The sequence below is a fragment of the Doryrhamphus excisus genome, chromosome 7, assembly GCF_030265055.1.
Source record: "Doryrhamphus excisus isolate RoL2022-K1 chromosome 7, RoL_Dexc_1.0, whole genome shotgun sequence".
In the NCBI taxonomy this organism is placed as follows: domain Eukaryota; kingdom Metazoa; phylum Chordata; class Actinopteri; order Syngnathiformes; family Syngnathidae; genus Doryrhamphus; species Doryrhamphus excisus.
The window spans coordinates 22,383,522-22,398,199 of NC_080472.1; the positions used below are offsets into that span (position 1 = coordinate 22,383,522).

At 44.1% G+C, this 14,678-nt stretch overlaps 1 protein-coding gene across 6 annotated transcripts in view; it reads right to left on the reverse strand.

Annotated features, from left to right (window-relative positions):
• Positions 1 to 1,009: 1,009 nt before the first annotated feature.
• Positions 1,010 to 14,678, reverse strand: part of LOC131132465 (ankyrin-3-like) — an 88,640-nt gene continuing 74,971 nt past the window's right edge. For all 6 annotated transcript variants that reach the window (XM_058078101.1, XM_058078105.1, XM_058078106.1 and 3 more), the window contains 10 exons: positions 12,446 to 12,520; positions 9,198 to 9,329; positions 8,958 to 9,101; positions 5,389 to 5,971; positions 5,183 to 5,321; positions 4,967 to 5,098; positions 3,590 to 3,673; positions 3,353 to 3,514; positions 2,898 to 2,972; positions 1,010 to 1,943 (listed from right to left, as the gene is read on the reverse strand). In XM_058078101.1, the coding sequence (XP_057934084.1) occupies positions 2,922 to 2,972; positions 3,353 to 3,514; positions 3,590 to 3,673; positions 4,967 to 5,098; positions 5,183 to 5,321; positions 5,389 to 5,971; positions 8,958 to 9,101; positions 9,198 to 9,329; positions 12,446 to 12,520 (1,502 nt within the window). In that variant the 3' untranslated portion in view covers positions 1,010 to 1,943; positions 2,898 to 2,921. The remainder of the gene's footprint in view (positions 1,944 to 2,897; positions 2,973 to 3,352; positions 3,515 to 3,589; positions 3,674 to 4,966; positions 5,099 to 5,182; positions 5,322 to 5,388; positions 5,972 to 8,957; positions 9,102 to 9,197; positions 9,330 to 12,445; positions 12,521 to 14,678) is intronic.

Genomic DNA, 14,678 nt, shown 5'->3' on the forward strand with positions numbered 1-14,678 from the left:
ACGGCTGCAATTATTACGAGAAATAAATAGTTTTTTTACCTGCATTTGGTCCTGTTCTCTGCATCCTGGGGTCGAACCTTGACAGAATGAGTCCACGTCGGGAGAAGCACCCACCTGAACTAAATAGACAGGACAAATTAGGGACAGGTGTGGGTGATAAGCACAACCAAGGCAAAACAGGAAGTCAAATACAAAACAGGAAGTCAAACACAAAATAAGAGCATCCAAAACGGAAACTGAAGCCCAGAGAGGGAACATAAACAAACAATTCAAGTGGGACCCTACACAGGGCGTGACAACGCTAACGTTATACACTGCAAAATCAATAATGTTACCACTTTAACCGTTGTTTCTGAAATGAAATGACGCCATGTTTAATGACGTAATAACGTTATGCCGTTAGACGCCAACATGGAGCCATGCTAAGCTATTTTAGCGTCTCCGCCACTCGGCGTTGTTAAATGAATGAAAAAATAAGACAACTTACCGACGTGACAACACCCACGGGAGTGAGTCCCCGAAACAGAACGTAAGAAGAATCTCTGGTAAGAAGTAGTCTGGTTTTGTTTGGTGGTGATATGACTTGAAAACGTTGAATTACGACTGCTACTTCTTCTTCTGTGAAGAAAATCTGAGGGTGGATCGCCCCCTGGTGGTCAAGAGGTAAGCAGCTCAATAGCCCCGCTTTTAGCCGTGTTTTAGCTCTGAAGGAATGTTTGGATATTATATTTTAATGCATCTTTTACTCTGTTTTTACTCAACTCTATTTTTATTTATTTTTCTCTACTGTAAAGGCGTCTTTGAGTACTTTGAAAAGCGCTATACGAATAAAATGTATTATTATTTTAGTGCCGTTTATGTAGTTTCATTGTCTGTCCACCAGATGTCAGCATTTAGCCCAATCTAGTCCTATTTCACTGACAATATCAGCTAATACGGTAGAAAAAGGGTCCAAATATTAGTATTATAATACAATATTGTAAAAGCCCAATAATAAATAAAGGTACCGTTCAGTTTAAACATCATTTATTTTTTTCCTGTTTAAATAAGGTCTTGGATCATCCAGTGTAGGCTATGTTGGTTGTGTCATACATGTTGGTACCATCAAGGAAGGTTAAAGTAGCTTCATAAGAATGCAAAAAAAACAAATAAAAAGGTTCACACAGGAACAGAAAATCTGATTTTTAACAGTGTTATGTTAAAGTAGCAGTAAAAAGTCTTCCATTTGGAGTATACAGGTAAAAATGAGATTCTCTGTTCTCTTGTTAATGAAATAAAAACAATCCAAATGATTAAAAACAGTCCCGTTTGGACACAACAGTGAGTGGAAATGAGAGGATGTTGTAGAAGCACACGGATGAAGCTTTGCGTTGTTGTTAGAATTCTTATCATTGCAAAGATGTGCTAAGTTTACTGTGAAGGAAGGGGCGTGGCATCCTCTCCCAGAAGTTCCAGTGCTTTGGATTTGGCGGGAAAAAGAAAGCCGAAATCAAAGTGGTGTCGCATGCAGTCAGTCCACACGCAGCTCGTTGAAAACATCAGTCTGATTTTGGGAAGAGCGTGGCGAGTGCAGAGCTTCCAACTCCCGTCGGTGCATAAACACCTCACGAAGCGCCTGATTGTTTCACACAATTAAATCCAAAAAAAAAAAAAAAAAAGAACCACATGGTACAGCCCGACTCCGTGGGCTCGGCAGGAGAAAACGGACCAAGTAAGGCGTCTCGCTCATCTGTCTGTCGTCATGGTTTGTGACCGTTTGGTCACATGACTTCCATCAAAGGTGAGTGGGTGTGGTCCGTGGGTCTCCGTTGTTGTTGTTCCCGACCGTCCTGAAAGTGTCTTCTGGTGGTGGACATGCTCATGCCAAATGAAAAAGTTTGTCTTGCGGTAAAAACCATGCGCACCGATGAGTCACGCCCGCCGTTTCCCACGCGGCAGCAGACCTGCGGAACGTCGATAAAAGCACCATTTAACATTTTTTGGAGGTACAAAGAGGTGATGACGTAACATAAGGCGTTAAAAACGGACATTAGGTTACAACCCATTGTGTTGTGGCGTAGTTGTTTACATATTTTGGTGAAATATATATGGCTAAGTTTGGCTCAAAGTGAAGGTTCGGTTTGAAATGTCCCTTTTTTAGTCAGAAACTTATATTTTCCTGAAACTTACCCATGTTCTACTGCTGGTGACTAAAGGACGGAAAAAGTTGGACAAAAAGTTGTCGATTTCAAATGAAAAAAACAGAAAAGACAGAAAATAATAAATAACCACTGTATTATGGGATTTGTTTTTCTGTACTGTAGCAAATACTTTAAAAGCAATACAGATGATACATGTTTTTCTTATGAATACAGGATTTTATCCTCATAAATATTCCTCGAAAAATCTCAAAATATTATTCTTATAAAATAGTTTCGCCAAAAATGAGAATTTACAAGCTTTCTTCTAAAAATATGACATTTTATTTGTATAATATTAGTTTTTCTCTGAAAAATATCTCAATATAATATTTTCGCAACAAAATATACAGCTTTTCTTCCTGAAAATACGCAATTTTTTTATTTATTTTAGTTGTATTTTCTAAAAAATATAGGGTATTTATTCTCATAAATTTCTCTAACACATAAATGACTTTATTCTTTTAAAAGTAGCCTTTTCGAAAGCATAAAATAAAATATGTATTTTTTTCAAAGATTGCAGGTATTTACTAAAAAAATAACATTTTTATTATGGATGTCCGATATTGGCTTTTTAGCCAAAGAACAATATCAGCATTTTTTATGCTGATATCACATTTTTATCCATGGAAAAAAAAAATCTTAAAAAATAAGATTTATTTTGGTTTCCGGGGAAACAATATCATGCGAGTGAATGCTAGCCAGCCATGGCTAACTTACCAGCTAGCGTCGGGAGTTGTGCTGTTACGAGTGACTCTTCCTCCCCGGTTTGTTGCCGTTGTTGCCATTCCCCGGCTGGGCAGCGGAAAGACACAAACACAAAAAAAAGAGTTCAAGTTAGCGTCGCGGGGTTCGGCAACATCCGGTTCTGCTGGAGCTAATGTGGCTAACAGCTGCCAGACTCCCATGTTAGTTCACCACCACGACGACACCGTTAGCAGAGCTAGCATAACACGCATCTACAAGCTTCAACTTCCTCTATGTTCTTCTTCTTCTTCTTCTTCTGTCCTGCAGCACAGGCTTGCTCAACATAACCACAGACCACCAAACTAGGTTAAGTGCGGCTTGTCGCCGCCTGCTGGCCAAGACAGAGAATGCAAGGCTTCACTCGTCACACACAAGATCCAAACGTCATGCCGGCAAAGTCGTTTGGGTTCTATCCCGACGGCGCCAACCTTTCTGGGCCTGTCAGACCGCTTTCCCCGCCTCTTGCCCTTTGACCCTCCTGCGGCGCCACCTGTCGCTATGGCGACGGTGGCACCGCCTGCATCTGCGCCTGCGCCTTTTTGGTTCGGCTCTGAGCCGCCCACCACACGACGAACCACCTTTCTGATTACCTGTGAGGGGGCGGGGTAAATAAAAGGGTGAGGATAGGAGTGTGTGTGTGAGGCAAAGATGGCGGTGGTGGTTACTTTTCGTGTGACCAGATTCCCGTCCTCGTCAGTGAACTGCTCCTCCGTCACGGACTCTCCGGGAACGTTCCGGGCCTCCTCCCCCTGATGGAGGCGCCGTGAGGTAAGACGTACACAGGGGGCGGAGTCAAACAAGATAGAGGACGTATAAGAGAGGGGGGAGGAGTCAAGGAATGAGGTTCCGCCGAGAACAGCCGTCAGAAAATGTCACGTGGCCGCACATGCAGACAACAAGTGACCAACACGGCACGTGACACACTTCACTGATATAAAAACACACACAATGGCTCCCCCTAGTGGCACACTGGTGCACTGCACATTTTCTCTAGAAAATAAACTTAATTCGTGACTATACAACTATTATTGTAATTTTTTCCCCTAAAAATATGATTTTCACTGTCATATTTTAGTTCTAAAAACCAACTTGAGTTCTAGAAAATTTCGAAAAAATACATACCACTTCATTCTAAACAATACATGAATGAAAAGACAGATTAATAAAAAAACCTACGACAATTACCAAAAATAACTTTTTAAAATCTCTAATAATTTAAATAATTAATTTCCAATATTTTAAATAATTATATGAGGAATATTTTCTCAAAAAAGATGCTAATTAGTGTTGAAATTCCTCAATTTTATTCTTGTAAGATTATTTTTTTCAAAATAAAAAATAAATTTTTTATTCTCAGAAATGTATGACTTAAAAATCTTAAAAATAAAATACTTTTAATTAATTATTTTGTATTGAAATAAAAGTTTTTGTTCCTGCAAAAGTACACAACTTAATTATCAATTTTGGATAATTTTTTTTCTTCAAAATATACAATTTGTTTCTAATAAAAAAAAATTTCCCTCTCAAAAACAGGAATTTTATTGTTATAAATAATTTTATATAAAAAAAAAATATTTTTTTAGAAAAAGTTTTTAGAACTTTTATAAATCAAGTACTTAATTCTGGTAAAATCACTTATTTTTGTGTACAGTTTTGTTTTGGAAATATGCAGTCTTCAGACTTAGGACTTTGGACTCAAAAACGTTCATTAAAAAATACATTATTTTTTATTCTTGTAACATTACTTCTTGAAAAATTCAAAAAAATATTAAAATCTAAATAAATATAAAACTTTATCCAATTTGCAATTTTTACTTTCATGGAATTACAACTTTTAAGATTATAAATTATTTTTAAATAATAAAAAAAGAATAAGATTATTAAATAACATTTTATACTCAAAACATATACGTAAAATATAAAAAAAAAATCTCAAAAAAATATTGTGCTTAAAAAAGTCCATGACATTTCATGGTAAGCAGACAAGCACTAGAGCTCCCCTAGCGGCACACCGGTGCACTGCACACGGCAGGCGCACACACCTTGAGTATGAGGCGCCTGCGAAACACCCTGGTGGTGACGGTGGTCTCCTCCTCAGAGCTGGAGTCCACCTCCTCCTCCTCCACTTCCTCCTCCTCCTCATCATCCTCCTCATGAATGATATTTTGTGCCCACTATGAGCAACATTTGAAGGTCTTTGAAAGGGGGCGGGGCATCGCAAGCACATTATCGACCAGCGCACGATTGCGTCCTCTCACCTGGACTCTGTGGCCCGATCTGTCGCCTCCTCCCTCCTCGGCTCCTCTCCTCTTGCCCGACCCCTCCCCCGCGGCGTCGGTGCCATCCTTGCCCCCGCGAGCCGGCGGTTGCTCCAGCGAGTCGGCCAGACTCTCGGGGCTGGCGAGGAGAGAAACGGATACGTTGGATACGTTCCGAAGCCAAAGGCCAGCCGTGTGGACCCTACCTGCCCTCCTCGGAGGCGGGGCCGAGGTCAGAGGCGCCGGCGTCCGTGATGGCGGCGTCGCCCCTCCAGCCTGTGAGCGAAGACAAATCTTTTTCTGCCTGACGCACTTGTTGAAGGATGGCGTGCACCTTCTCCTCCGTCATCTCCTCGTCCTCCTCCGAGCCTTCCTCCTCCAGCTTGATGTCCTCCAGGAGACTCTGCAGCCTCTCCTGGGTCATCTCCTCCTCCTCCTCCTCTGTCTCCTCCATCCTTCCGTTGGCAGCTTCCCGCTCCGGGTTCCGGTCTCTATCCGCGGCGTAAGCCCCCTCAAACTCAATCTTGGCCCCTCGCTGCTTCGCCGCCCGTCTGTCGTTGTCGGGCCACTCGCGAGACACGCCGCTCTCGCCGGACGTCAGGCTGGTGTCCTCCACCCGCACCAGGGGGGGCTCCAGGAGGAGGTCGCTCGGCCTGGCGAGGGCGGCCTGGCTAGGGGAGTCTACGGGGGAGTCGCCCTCACTGAAAAAGTGGTCGGAGCGCAGCGGGGTCGGGGGCGTGTACTTCAGGTCAGAGGGGGTTTGCAGCTCCAGTTCTACATTGTGGTACCCTGGGTGGGTGGCAGGAGGACAGGATTAGCATGGGAAGGGAGGATGGGGGGTTGGGGATGGGGGGGGGGGGGGGGGGGGGTGGAAGAGAGGAAAAGTCGGAGGCAAAGCGGTGGAGGTGATGAAATGAAGAAACAAGCAAAGACAAGAAAGGGAAGGCAAAAAGACACAAGACACATCAATAGGGGACCACCAATGTGGGGGGGCGGGGGGGGGGGAGCAGGTCATCAATTTTTTTTATTTCACACTTTTCATTGCAACTTTATTGTCAATTGTTATTAATTTTTATTATATTCTTTAATTTAATTAATTAATTTAATTCTTTTAATTTTTAAATATTCCCTTTCAAAATAAGACACTTTATTCTCGTAATAATGCCACATTTTTTCGCCAAATTATTATTATTTTTTCCTTTCAGAAGAGCATTTATTATTATTTTTACTATAGATTTTATTTTATATTTTTTTATTTCTGATAACTAAATGAGATAACTTATCGTCCTCAAAAATATCATTTTTATTTATTTACTTTTCTTTCTCAAAAAACAACTTCTTGTAAAAAAAAAAAATCTGAAATATTTTTTACGTTGTCAAAAAAAATCCAACTTAATTCTCGAAAATAATGACCCTTCTCACAATATTTTTTTTGCATAAATTTCAGACTTGTTTTTGTCAACAATTGAACTTTTATTGAAAAGAAAAAAGCCCAAAAAGGAAATCTGAAGTCTTGTTTTTTTGTTGTTTTGCTAAAAGGGGCGGAGCCACCTCATTTTAACGTGATTAGCTTAACTAGCAGCCATGCGGGTTAGTTAGCAGATTAGTTGAGGTGTTTAGATGTACACTTCAGGGACAGAAGGGTCCCGCCTGAAGTGAGGCGGGACGCCAGGAGGGAGGGGGGACGGTGGGGAGGAGGCAGGTAGAGAGGGCGCTGAAATCACCGGAGGAGGAGGAGGAGGAGGAGAGGGAGGGGAGGAGGAGCACGGCGAAGAGAAAGCGGGAGGCGGCGACAGCAGGTGGAGGTGTGGGGGGCGGGAGAAGAAGAAGGAGGAGGAGCCGAAGGGGCTTCTGGGGGAGGAGGGAAGCGGGGGGGAGTACGGCAGGTCACACAGGTGGGGGAGGACGGGGGCGACGGGGAGGAGGTATACGGGGGGCGTGGGCGGGGGGGAGGGGAAGCGGAACACAGAGGGAGGGGATGAAAAAAAGAAGGGGGCGCCGGGACAAACGGGGAGAGGAGGAGGAGGAGGAGAGGAAGAAGAGGCGGGGCTAGAGAGAGGGATGCCGGCGTGAGGCGTTTGAGGACACTGCGGGAGCGTGGGAGATCTGAGTGGGTTTGGAGCTAGTTCAGGTAGCGCACAAACAAACAAACAGAAAAGGACGTTAATGACAAACAGGAAGTGAACGATGATCAAGTTGCGTAATTTCGAGGAGACACGAATGCGACATGGAAGGAAGTGGGCGGGGTTAAAGGAGCTAGCAGCCATGTCGGATGACTTAGCTAGCTGTGCTCAGCGCCGATTCAGCGATTCTCTGCAGCAATTAGTCTTAGTTAGGAGGAGGAGGAGGAGCAGGAAGAGGAGGAGATCTGCCGGCCTCAAGGAGGATGAAGCTGGGAGGAAGCGAGGAGGAGATGACGTCTTCACACACGCTGGGATGAGGAGGAAAAAGGCCTTCCCAGCGTCGGGAGGAGGAGTTAGTCTGAGGACCATGCACGCACACGCTCACGTTAACGCAACACGGCCTGCACCTCTGACCCTGACCCCGCCCCTTCCACATCACATCACGTCACCTGCCAATCAAAGTGGTCTGAAATGTCCCACGGCGGGGGGGAGAAGGGGCGTGTCAGGGTCAGAGAACAAACATGGTGACGTTATTACCAGAGGGAAGAGAGAAAGGCAGAAGGAGAGCAAGCAAGCTAACGTTAGCTTTCTGGGTCATGGTCAGAAAGCCAAAGAAAAAGCAAAGGTATGGACTGCAAGCAATCAACCAGCGCTGTGACCCGGAAGCATGCTCACACATGGAAAACATTTAAAAAAAAAAAAGACATTTTATCCATAAAGTCAACGGAAATATAAACCTTGCAATTCACATCACTCACAAGTACAACTGCAATGCATCATGGGAAAAATGCTCCGACTACACCTAATAATTAGTACTATTTAGTACTAGGGGTGTAACGGTTAGCCGTCACCACAGTTCAGTCAAAAATAAAATTCACGTAATTTCCAAGTCACAACCGCTAAATTTAGCCACGTCATAAAATGGCGCGCACAAGTCCGTGAGTGAGTTCCGCTCCAGTTGTGTCTGCAGCGTCCAAAAAACAAACAAAAAAAAAAAAACGCAGTTCATCCCAGCACAAAATTTCATTGGTTACTGCTGCCGGGGCGCTGCAATTACTTCAGCCTCCCTCTGGCGAATAGACAAATCAATGATATGCATTGCTGGGACAAAATGCACGATGGGATGAAGTTACAATAGTTCATTTTAAACTTCCATTGGTACTCGCCTTGTATAGTTACTACCTAGTTTTTGAGTGTTAAGTTGCTGTGTGATGATTTTGACATTTTTTTTTTGGTAAGATGACACCATGATTAATGACCATGTGATTGGCTCCTGCCAAAAACAGATCTACCATTTCCTCTAGACAGGGGATGAAAAAAACAACAACCTCACTTCCTGTCCGTGACGTCGGAAAAGCAAAAGTTCCGTGCGGGAAAAACAGTGATTGGGAATATGGTACAGTACCGTTACACCCTGATTCCTTACACTTTGTTTTTAGAGTGTGAAAGTGCCGTTGTTGTACGATATCTACACTATCAACCAGGCCGTGTCGGGTCAAGCGTGATTGATTCCGTAAGCGCTAACGAGGTGGGGCGTGTCTGGCCGAGAGAGAGAGAGCAGGTGAGGAACAGTGGAGGTAAAGACGAGAGAGCGAGCGAGAGAGAGAGAGAGAGTCTAAAAGAGTGTGGAGCTAAGGTGGACTACAATTTACCATCGGACTGATCCGGGAATACTGCGTTATCATCGGCAAAGCAGCGCGTGCCTGAAATGTTACCGTAGTCAAATATGGGCCCTTCCAGCAAAGTCACAATATCCAAGCGATTGATCTTATTCAGCACCGCCGTTAAAGTGTCCGCTGGAGAGGAGACACAAACACAAACACAAACGGCGCACAATCAGTGTGTTGTTCAACCCAACGCAGTCGGACGAGCGTGTGGTGCGCCCGGCTTACTTGTGGCGTTTTTACCGTCCCTGTGCACCCAGCGCTTTAGCAGCATGAAGCTCTGCGCCGTCAGGGAGTTTGGGTTCTCCACCCTGATCAGGTTGATCTCCTCCACGGAGAAGTCCAGCTCTCGGGCCAGCTCTGGAACACACACACACACACACACACGATATATAAATCACCATGGAGGCAAAGCGCACCGCGCATCCCTGCGCTTCTTGTATGGGGGTTTCATTTCCGACCAAGCGGAGAATCGCCAAAGTCGTCAAGTAATTAGATATGCCTCACACGTTTATTAACGTGTTGAAATCTACCATTGAGAATCGAACCGGCAACCATCGGGTTCAATCTGTCAACCAGAGTGGTAGATTCCTTTCCAACGCTCCCGTATTTCTTAACCGATTCAACCAATCCAAGGTCAAAATATTCAGATTTTCTGGGTACAACCTGAACTGGTCGTTAGCCAATCCCAGGGCACATATAGACAAACAACCGCTCTTCGGGCGAGCCAGCCAATCACAGGGCACATATAGACAAATATCGGGCGAGCCAGCCAATCCCAGGGCACATATAGACAAACAACCGTTCTTCGGGCGAGCCAGCCAATCACAGGGCACAAAAAAACAAACAACCCTTCTTCAGGCGAGCCAGCCAATCCCAGGGCACATATAGACAAACAACCATTTTTCGGGCGAGCCAGCCAATCACAGGGCACATATAGACAAACAACCATTCTTCGGGCGAGCCACCCAATCACAGGGCACATATAGACAAACAACCATTCTTCGGGCGGGCCAGCCAATCCTAAGTCACATATAGACAAACAACCATTCTTCAGGCGAGCCAGCCAATCACAGAGCACATATAGACAAACAACCACTCTTCGGGCGAGCCAGCCAATCACAGGGCACAATATAGACAAACAACCGTTCTTCGGGCGAGCCAGCCAATCCTAAGTCACATATAGACAAACAACCATTTTTCGGGCGAGCCAGCCAATCACAGGGCACATATAGACAAACAACCGTTTTTTGGGCGAGCCAGCCAATCACAGGGCACATATGGACAAACAACCGTTTTTCAGGCGAGCCAGCCAATCACAGGGCACAAAAAACAAACAACCATTCTTCAGGCGAGCCAGCCAATCCCAGGGCACATATGGACAAACAACCATTCTTCGGGCGAGCCACCCAATCACAGGGCACATATAGACAAACAACCATTCTTCGGGCGAGCCAGCCAATCACAGGGCACATATAGACAAACAACCATTCTTCGGGCGAGCCACCCAATCACAGGGCACATATAGACAAACAACCATTCTTCGGGCGAGCCACCCAATCACAGGGCACAATATAGACAAACACCCATTCTTCGGGCGAGACAGCCAAAGGTCACATATGGACAAACAACCATTCTTCGGGCGAGCCACCCAATCACAGGGCACATATAGACAAACAACCATTCTTCGGGCGAGCCACCCAATCACAGGGCACAATATAGACAAACACCCATTCTTCGGGCGAGACAGCCAAAGGTCACATATGGACAAACAACCATTATTCGGGCGAGCCAGCCAATCCCAGGACACATATAGACAAACAACCGTTCTTCGGGCGAGCCAGCCAATCACAGGGCACAATATAGACAAACAACCGTTCTTCGGGCGAGCCAGCCAATCCTAAGTCACATATAGACAAACAACCATTTTTCGGGCGAGCCAGCCAATCACAGGGCACATATAGACAAACAACCATTCTTCGGGCGAGCCAGCCAATCACAGGGCACAATATAGACAAACACCCATTCTTCGGGCGAGCCAGCCAATCACAGGGCACATATATGGAGAAAAACAACCGTTCTTCGGGCGAGCCAGCCAATCCCAGGGCACATATAGACAAACAACCGTTCTTCGGGCGAGCCAGCCAATCCCAGGGCACATATATGTAGACAAACACCCATTCTTCGGGCGAGACAGCCAAAGGTCACATATGGACAAACAACCATTATTCAGGCGAGCCAGCCAATCACAGGGCACAAAAAAAACAAACAATTATTCTTCGGGCGAGCCAGCCAATCACAGGGCACATATAGACAAACAACCATTCTTCGGGCGAGCCAGCCAATCACAGGGCACATATAGACAAACAACCATTCTTCAGGCGAGACAGCCAAAGGTCACATATGGACAAACAACCATTATTCGGGCGAGCCAGCCAATCACAGGGCACAAAAAAACAAACAATTATTCTTCAGGCGAGCCAGCCAATCACAGGGCACATATAGACAAACAACCATTCTTCGGGGAGCCAGCCAATCACAGGGCACATATAGACAAACAACCATTCTTCGGGCGAGCCAGCCAATCACAGGGCACATATAGACAAACAACCATTCTTCGGGCGAGCCACCCAATCACAGGGCACATATAGACAAACAACCATTCACACTCACATTCATACCTATGGACAATTTGGAGTGGCTAATTAACCTAGCATGTTTTTGGAATGTGGGAGGAAACCGAAGTACCTGGAAAAACCGAACCTCCTTAAGATCCAACAATGATAAATGTTATGTTCTAATTTTCAAAACAATATCAGTGTGTATTCAGCTTAATAATAAACATATTTAATTACCCTCTAAACAGATTATTATCATTATACTTATTATAATTATACTTTTGGCGTTTATAAACTCTCTGCAGGTGAGATCCATTCTCGGCAGTAAATTGAAAGAGGAGAGAACATTGTGTTCACTTGTTGACTGCAGCGCCGCGTCGCACATTAAAAATGGATCCGAGCCTCCAGCGAGCACTCGCCGGGCCACCAGTCAGACGGGCACGCCCCTGCGAGTGTGTATGCGCATACACACACAGATATACACACACACACAGATACACACACATGCATCCACAAAGGCGTGGGCATGTGCTGCAGTGCAGGTGTAGTCTGGTTTTGTCTGGGCTGCAGACAAAACCACGCCCCCTTTCACGCTGACGTCGGCGTGCACATCCTCTGACCCGACACGCACATCACGACTCAGCATTTGTGCTGGCATTCAACTTTCAACCTCCTGCTCTGTGATGTGGTGCACATGAGATGCTGATGGATGGGACCACGCCACTGCAGCACTAGTCATCAGGATGTATGTGTAGTGGCATAAAGTGTCCACCAGATGGCAGCAAAGACTACAAGACTGGCTGTCCTTGGCTTGGCTCGATTGTACGTACGTGTGTGTGTGTGTGTGTGTGGGCTCACCAGTCCAGCTGAGTCCGAGGTGGTCTGCGACTATGGCCATGCGGAGGTCCGTCCTCTCACAGGGACTCTGGGGGCCTAAAAGCAGGCGGTGTCCGACACAACAAAACCATTGTGAGATAAGCGAGACGGGCAAATGAACAAAATGTGATGAGTTCAGGTGTGCTAAGTCAAAATGAAACACCACAAACGGGTTTAGAGAAAAAACGACCACAAATAAAAACATTAAGTTTGCTACTTTACACTCATGAAACCTGAGTCACTTTTACGTAGTTTCAAATTATCGACTACTGGAGACCCCCTGCTTTTCTAGACAAAACACCCCCAGTGGTTGTGTTTGTGGTATTTGAAGTATTCGCTCACAAAACAGAAGAAAGTCACATCCAATCAATGGAGAGAAAAGTCTTAAATGTCCAGTACTGTTAGTAAAACGATAAACGTGTGGAGAGTTTTGGTTTCACGTCACAAGCAATCAATCCATCGTCAGGCAACATTCCCACCGCTGATGAAAACAACTCATGGCTGACACTTGAAACCAGAACCGGACCAGATACGGGCAGGCATGATTTGGTGCTACGTTCACGCTCGCTCTTGAACACATCACAATGGGACAGTCGGGGGCGGTATGGATGGTAACTCCGCCTCTTTTAACCCAACTTAAACACGCCTTGTTTGCCGGAGACCATTATTATTTTTTATTTTATTATTATTATTATTATTATTTATTATTATTATCATTATTTTTATCATCTTTCCAATCCGATTTGGTACTGAACCTTTTTTTAATTTTTTTAAAATAAGATAAGATATGCCTTTATTCGTCCCTAAGTGGGGGAATTTGCAATAATAATAAATAAATAATATTATAATATTATACTAATATAAATTATACAATAATAAATAATAATAAATAAATAATATACAATATTATAATAATATACATTATATAATAATAAATAATAATACATAAATAATAATAATATATAATATTATACTATTATACTAATATACATTATATAATAATAAATACTAATACATACTATTATAATAATATACATTATATAATAATAAATAATAATACATAAATAATAATAATAATATATAATATTATACTATTATACTAATATACATTATATAATAATAAATACTAATATATACTATTATAATAATATACATTATATAATAATAAATAAATAATAAAAAATAATAAAAGCGTTTGCAGCGGCCCTTCCTGTGCAGACTAGATATGCCTTTATTCGTCCCTCAGTGGGGAAATTTGCAATAATAATAAATAATAACAATAATATACATTATATTATATTATATAATAAAAAAATAATAATAATAAAAAAATAATAAATAATAAAAGCGTTTGCAGCAGCCCTTCCTGTGCAGGCTCCCCGCACCATGACACAGCAGTCTAGGCACAGTGAGGGGAAACTACTGCTGTAGCTACAGAGCCTACGGTGTTAGCGGGTGTGGAGTAGCAACCGGCTTTGAGGACCATTCCCACGCCGACCATGTTGGAGTGTGGCCCAACGTTATACGGAAACCAACTTGACACCATCTCGCGACAGAGGCTGATTTTACCCGATCTTCAAAGTACACTGGATCGGGACATCCCGAGAAGTAACTAAAGTGTAAGGAAAACAGTTAGCACGTACGACGGAACAGGAAGTCACTAATCCGTACACCCGGCTGACATCCGTGAAACCCTGCATGAGGTCTGATTGTCACATCCGGCCAATGAGTTGTTTTCCCAGCGTTCCCAAAGAGCAAAAACACCACCAAACATGACATCTACGGACCGGGCAAGCAGAGCAAAACCAACACAACGTCACACTTGTTAGCATCTAAGTCTCCACTGAGGTTCTTTGTCATAGCGGATTTGACAAGCTAATACTGATCCTTGGAGAGGCTCCTTCGGTTCGAGCTGGCAAGTAGAGGAGAACCAGGCCGGGTTCTAGAAACCATTGCACTTCATTAGAAGACTCCAGAGAACTGCCATACAGTTTTAGCACGAAATGTCGAAATTGTTTGGTCTCGGCTTTGGAGGTCTGAGCTTCTGAATGAGTGCCCCCATGTTGGTCTGCTGAGTACAGATGGTCACTGAAAAATACGTTCAAGTGGAACGTGGAGTATGCTGGAGCCTATCCCAACTGACTTCGGCCGACAAGTGGGGCACATCGTGGGCTGGTCGCCAGTTAACCAAATGTGGGTGGAATCCAGGGTTGCC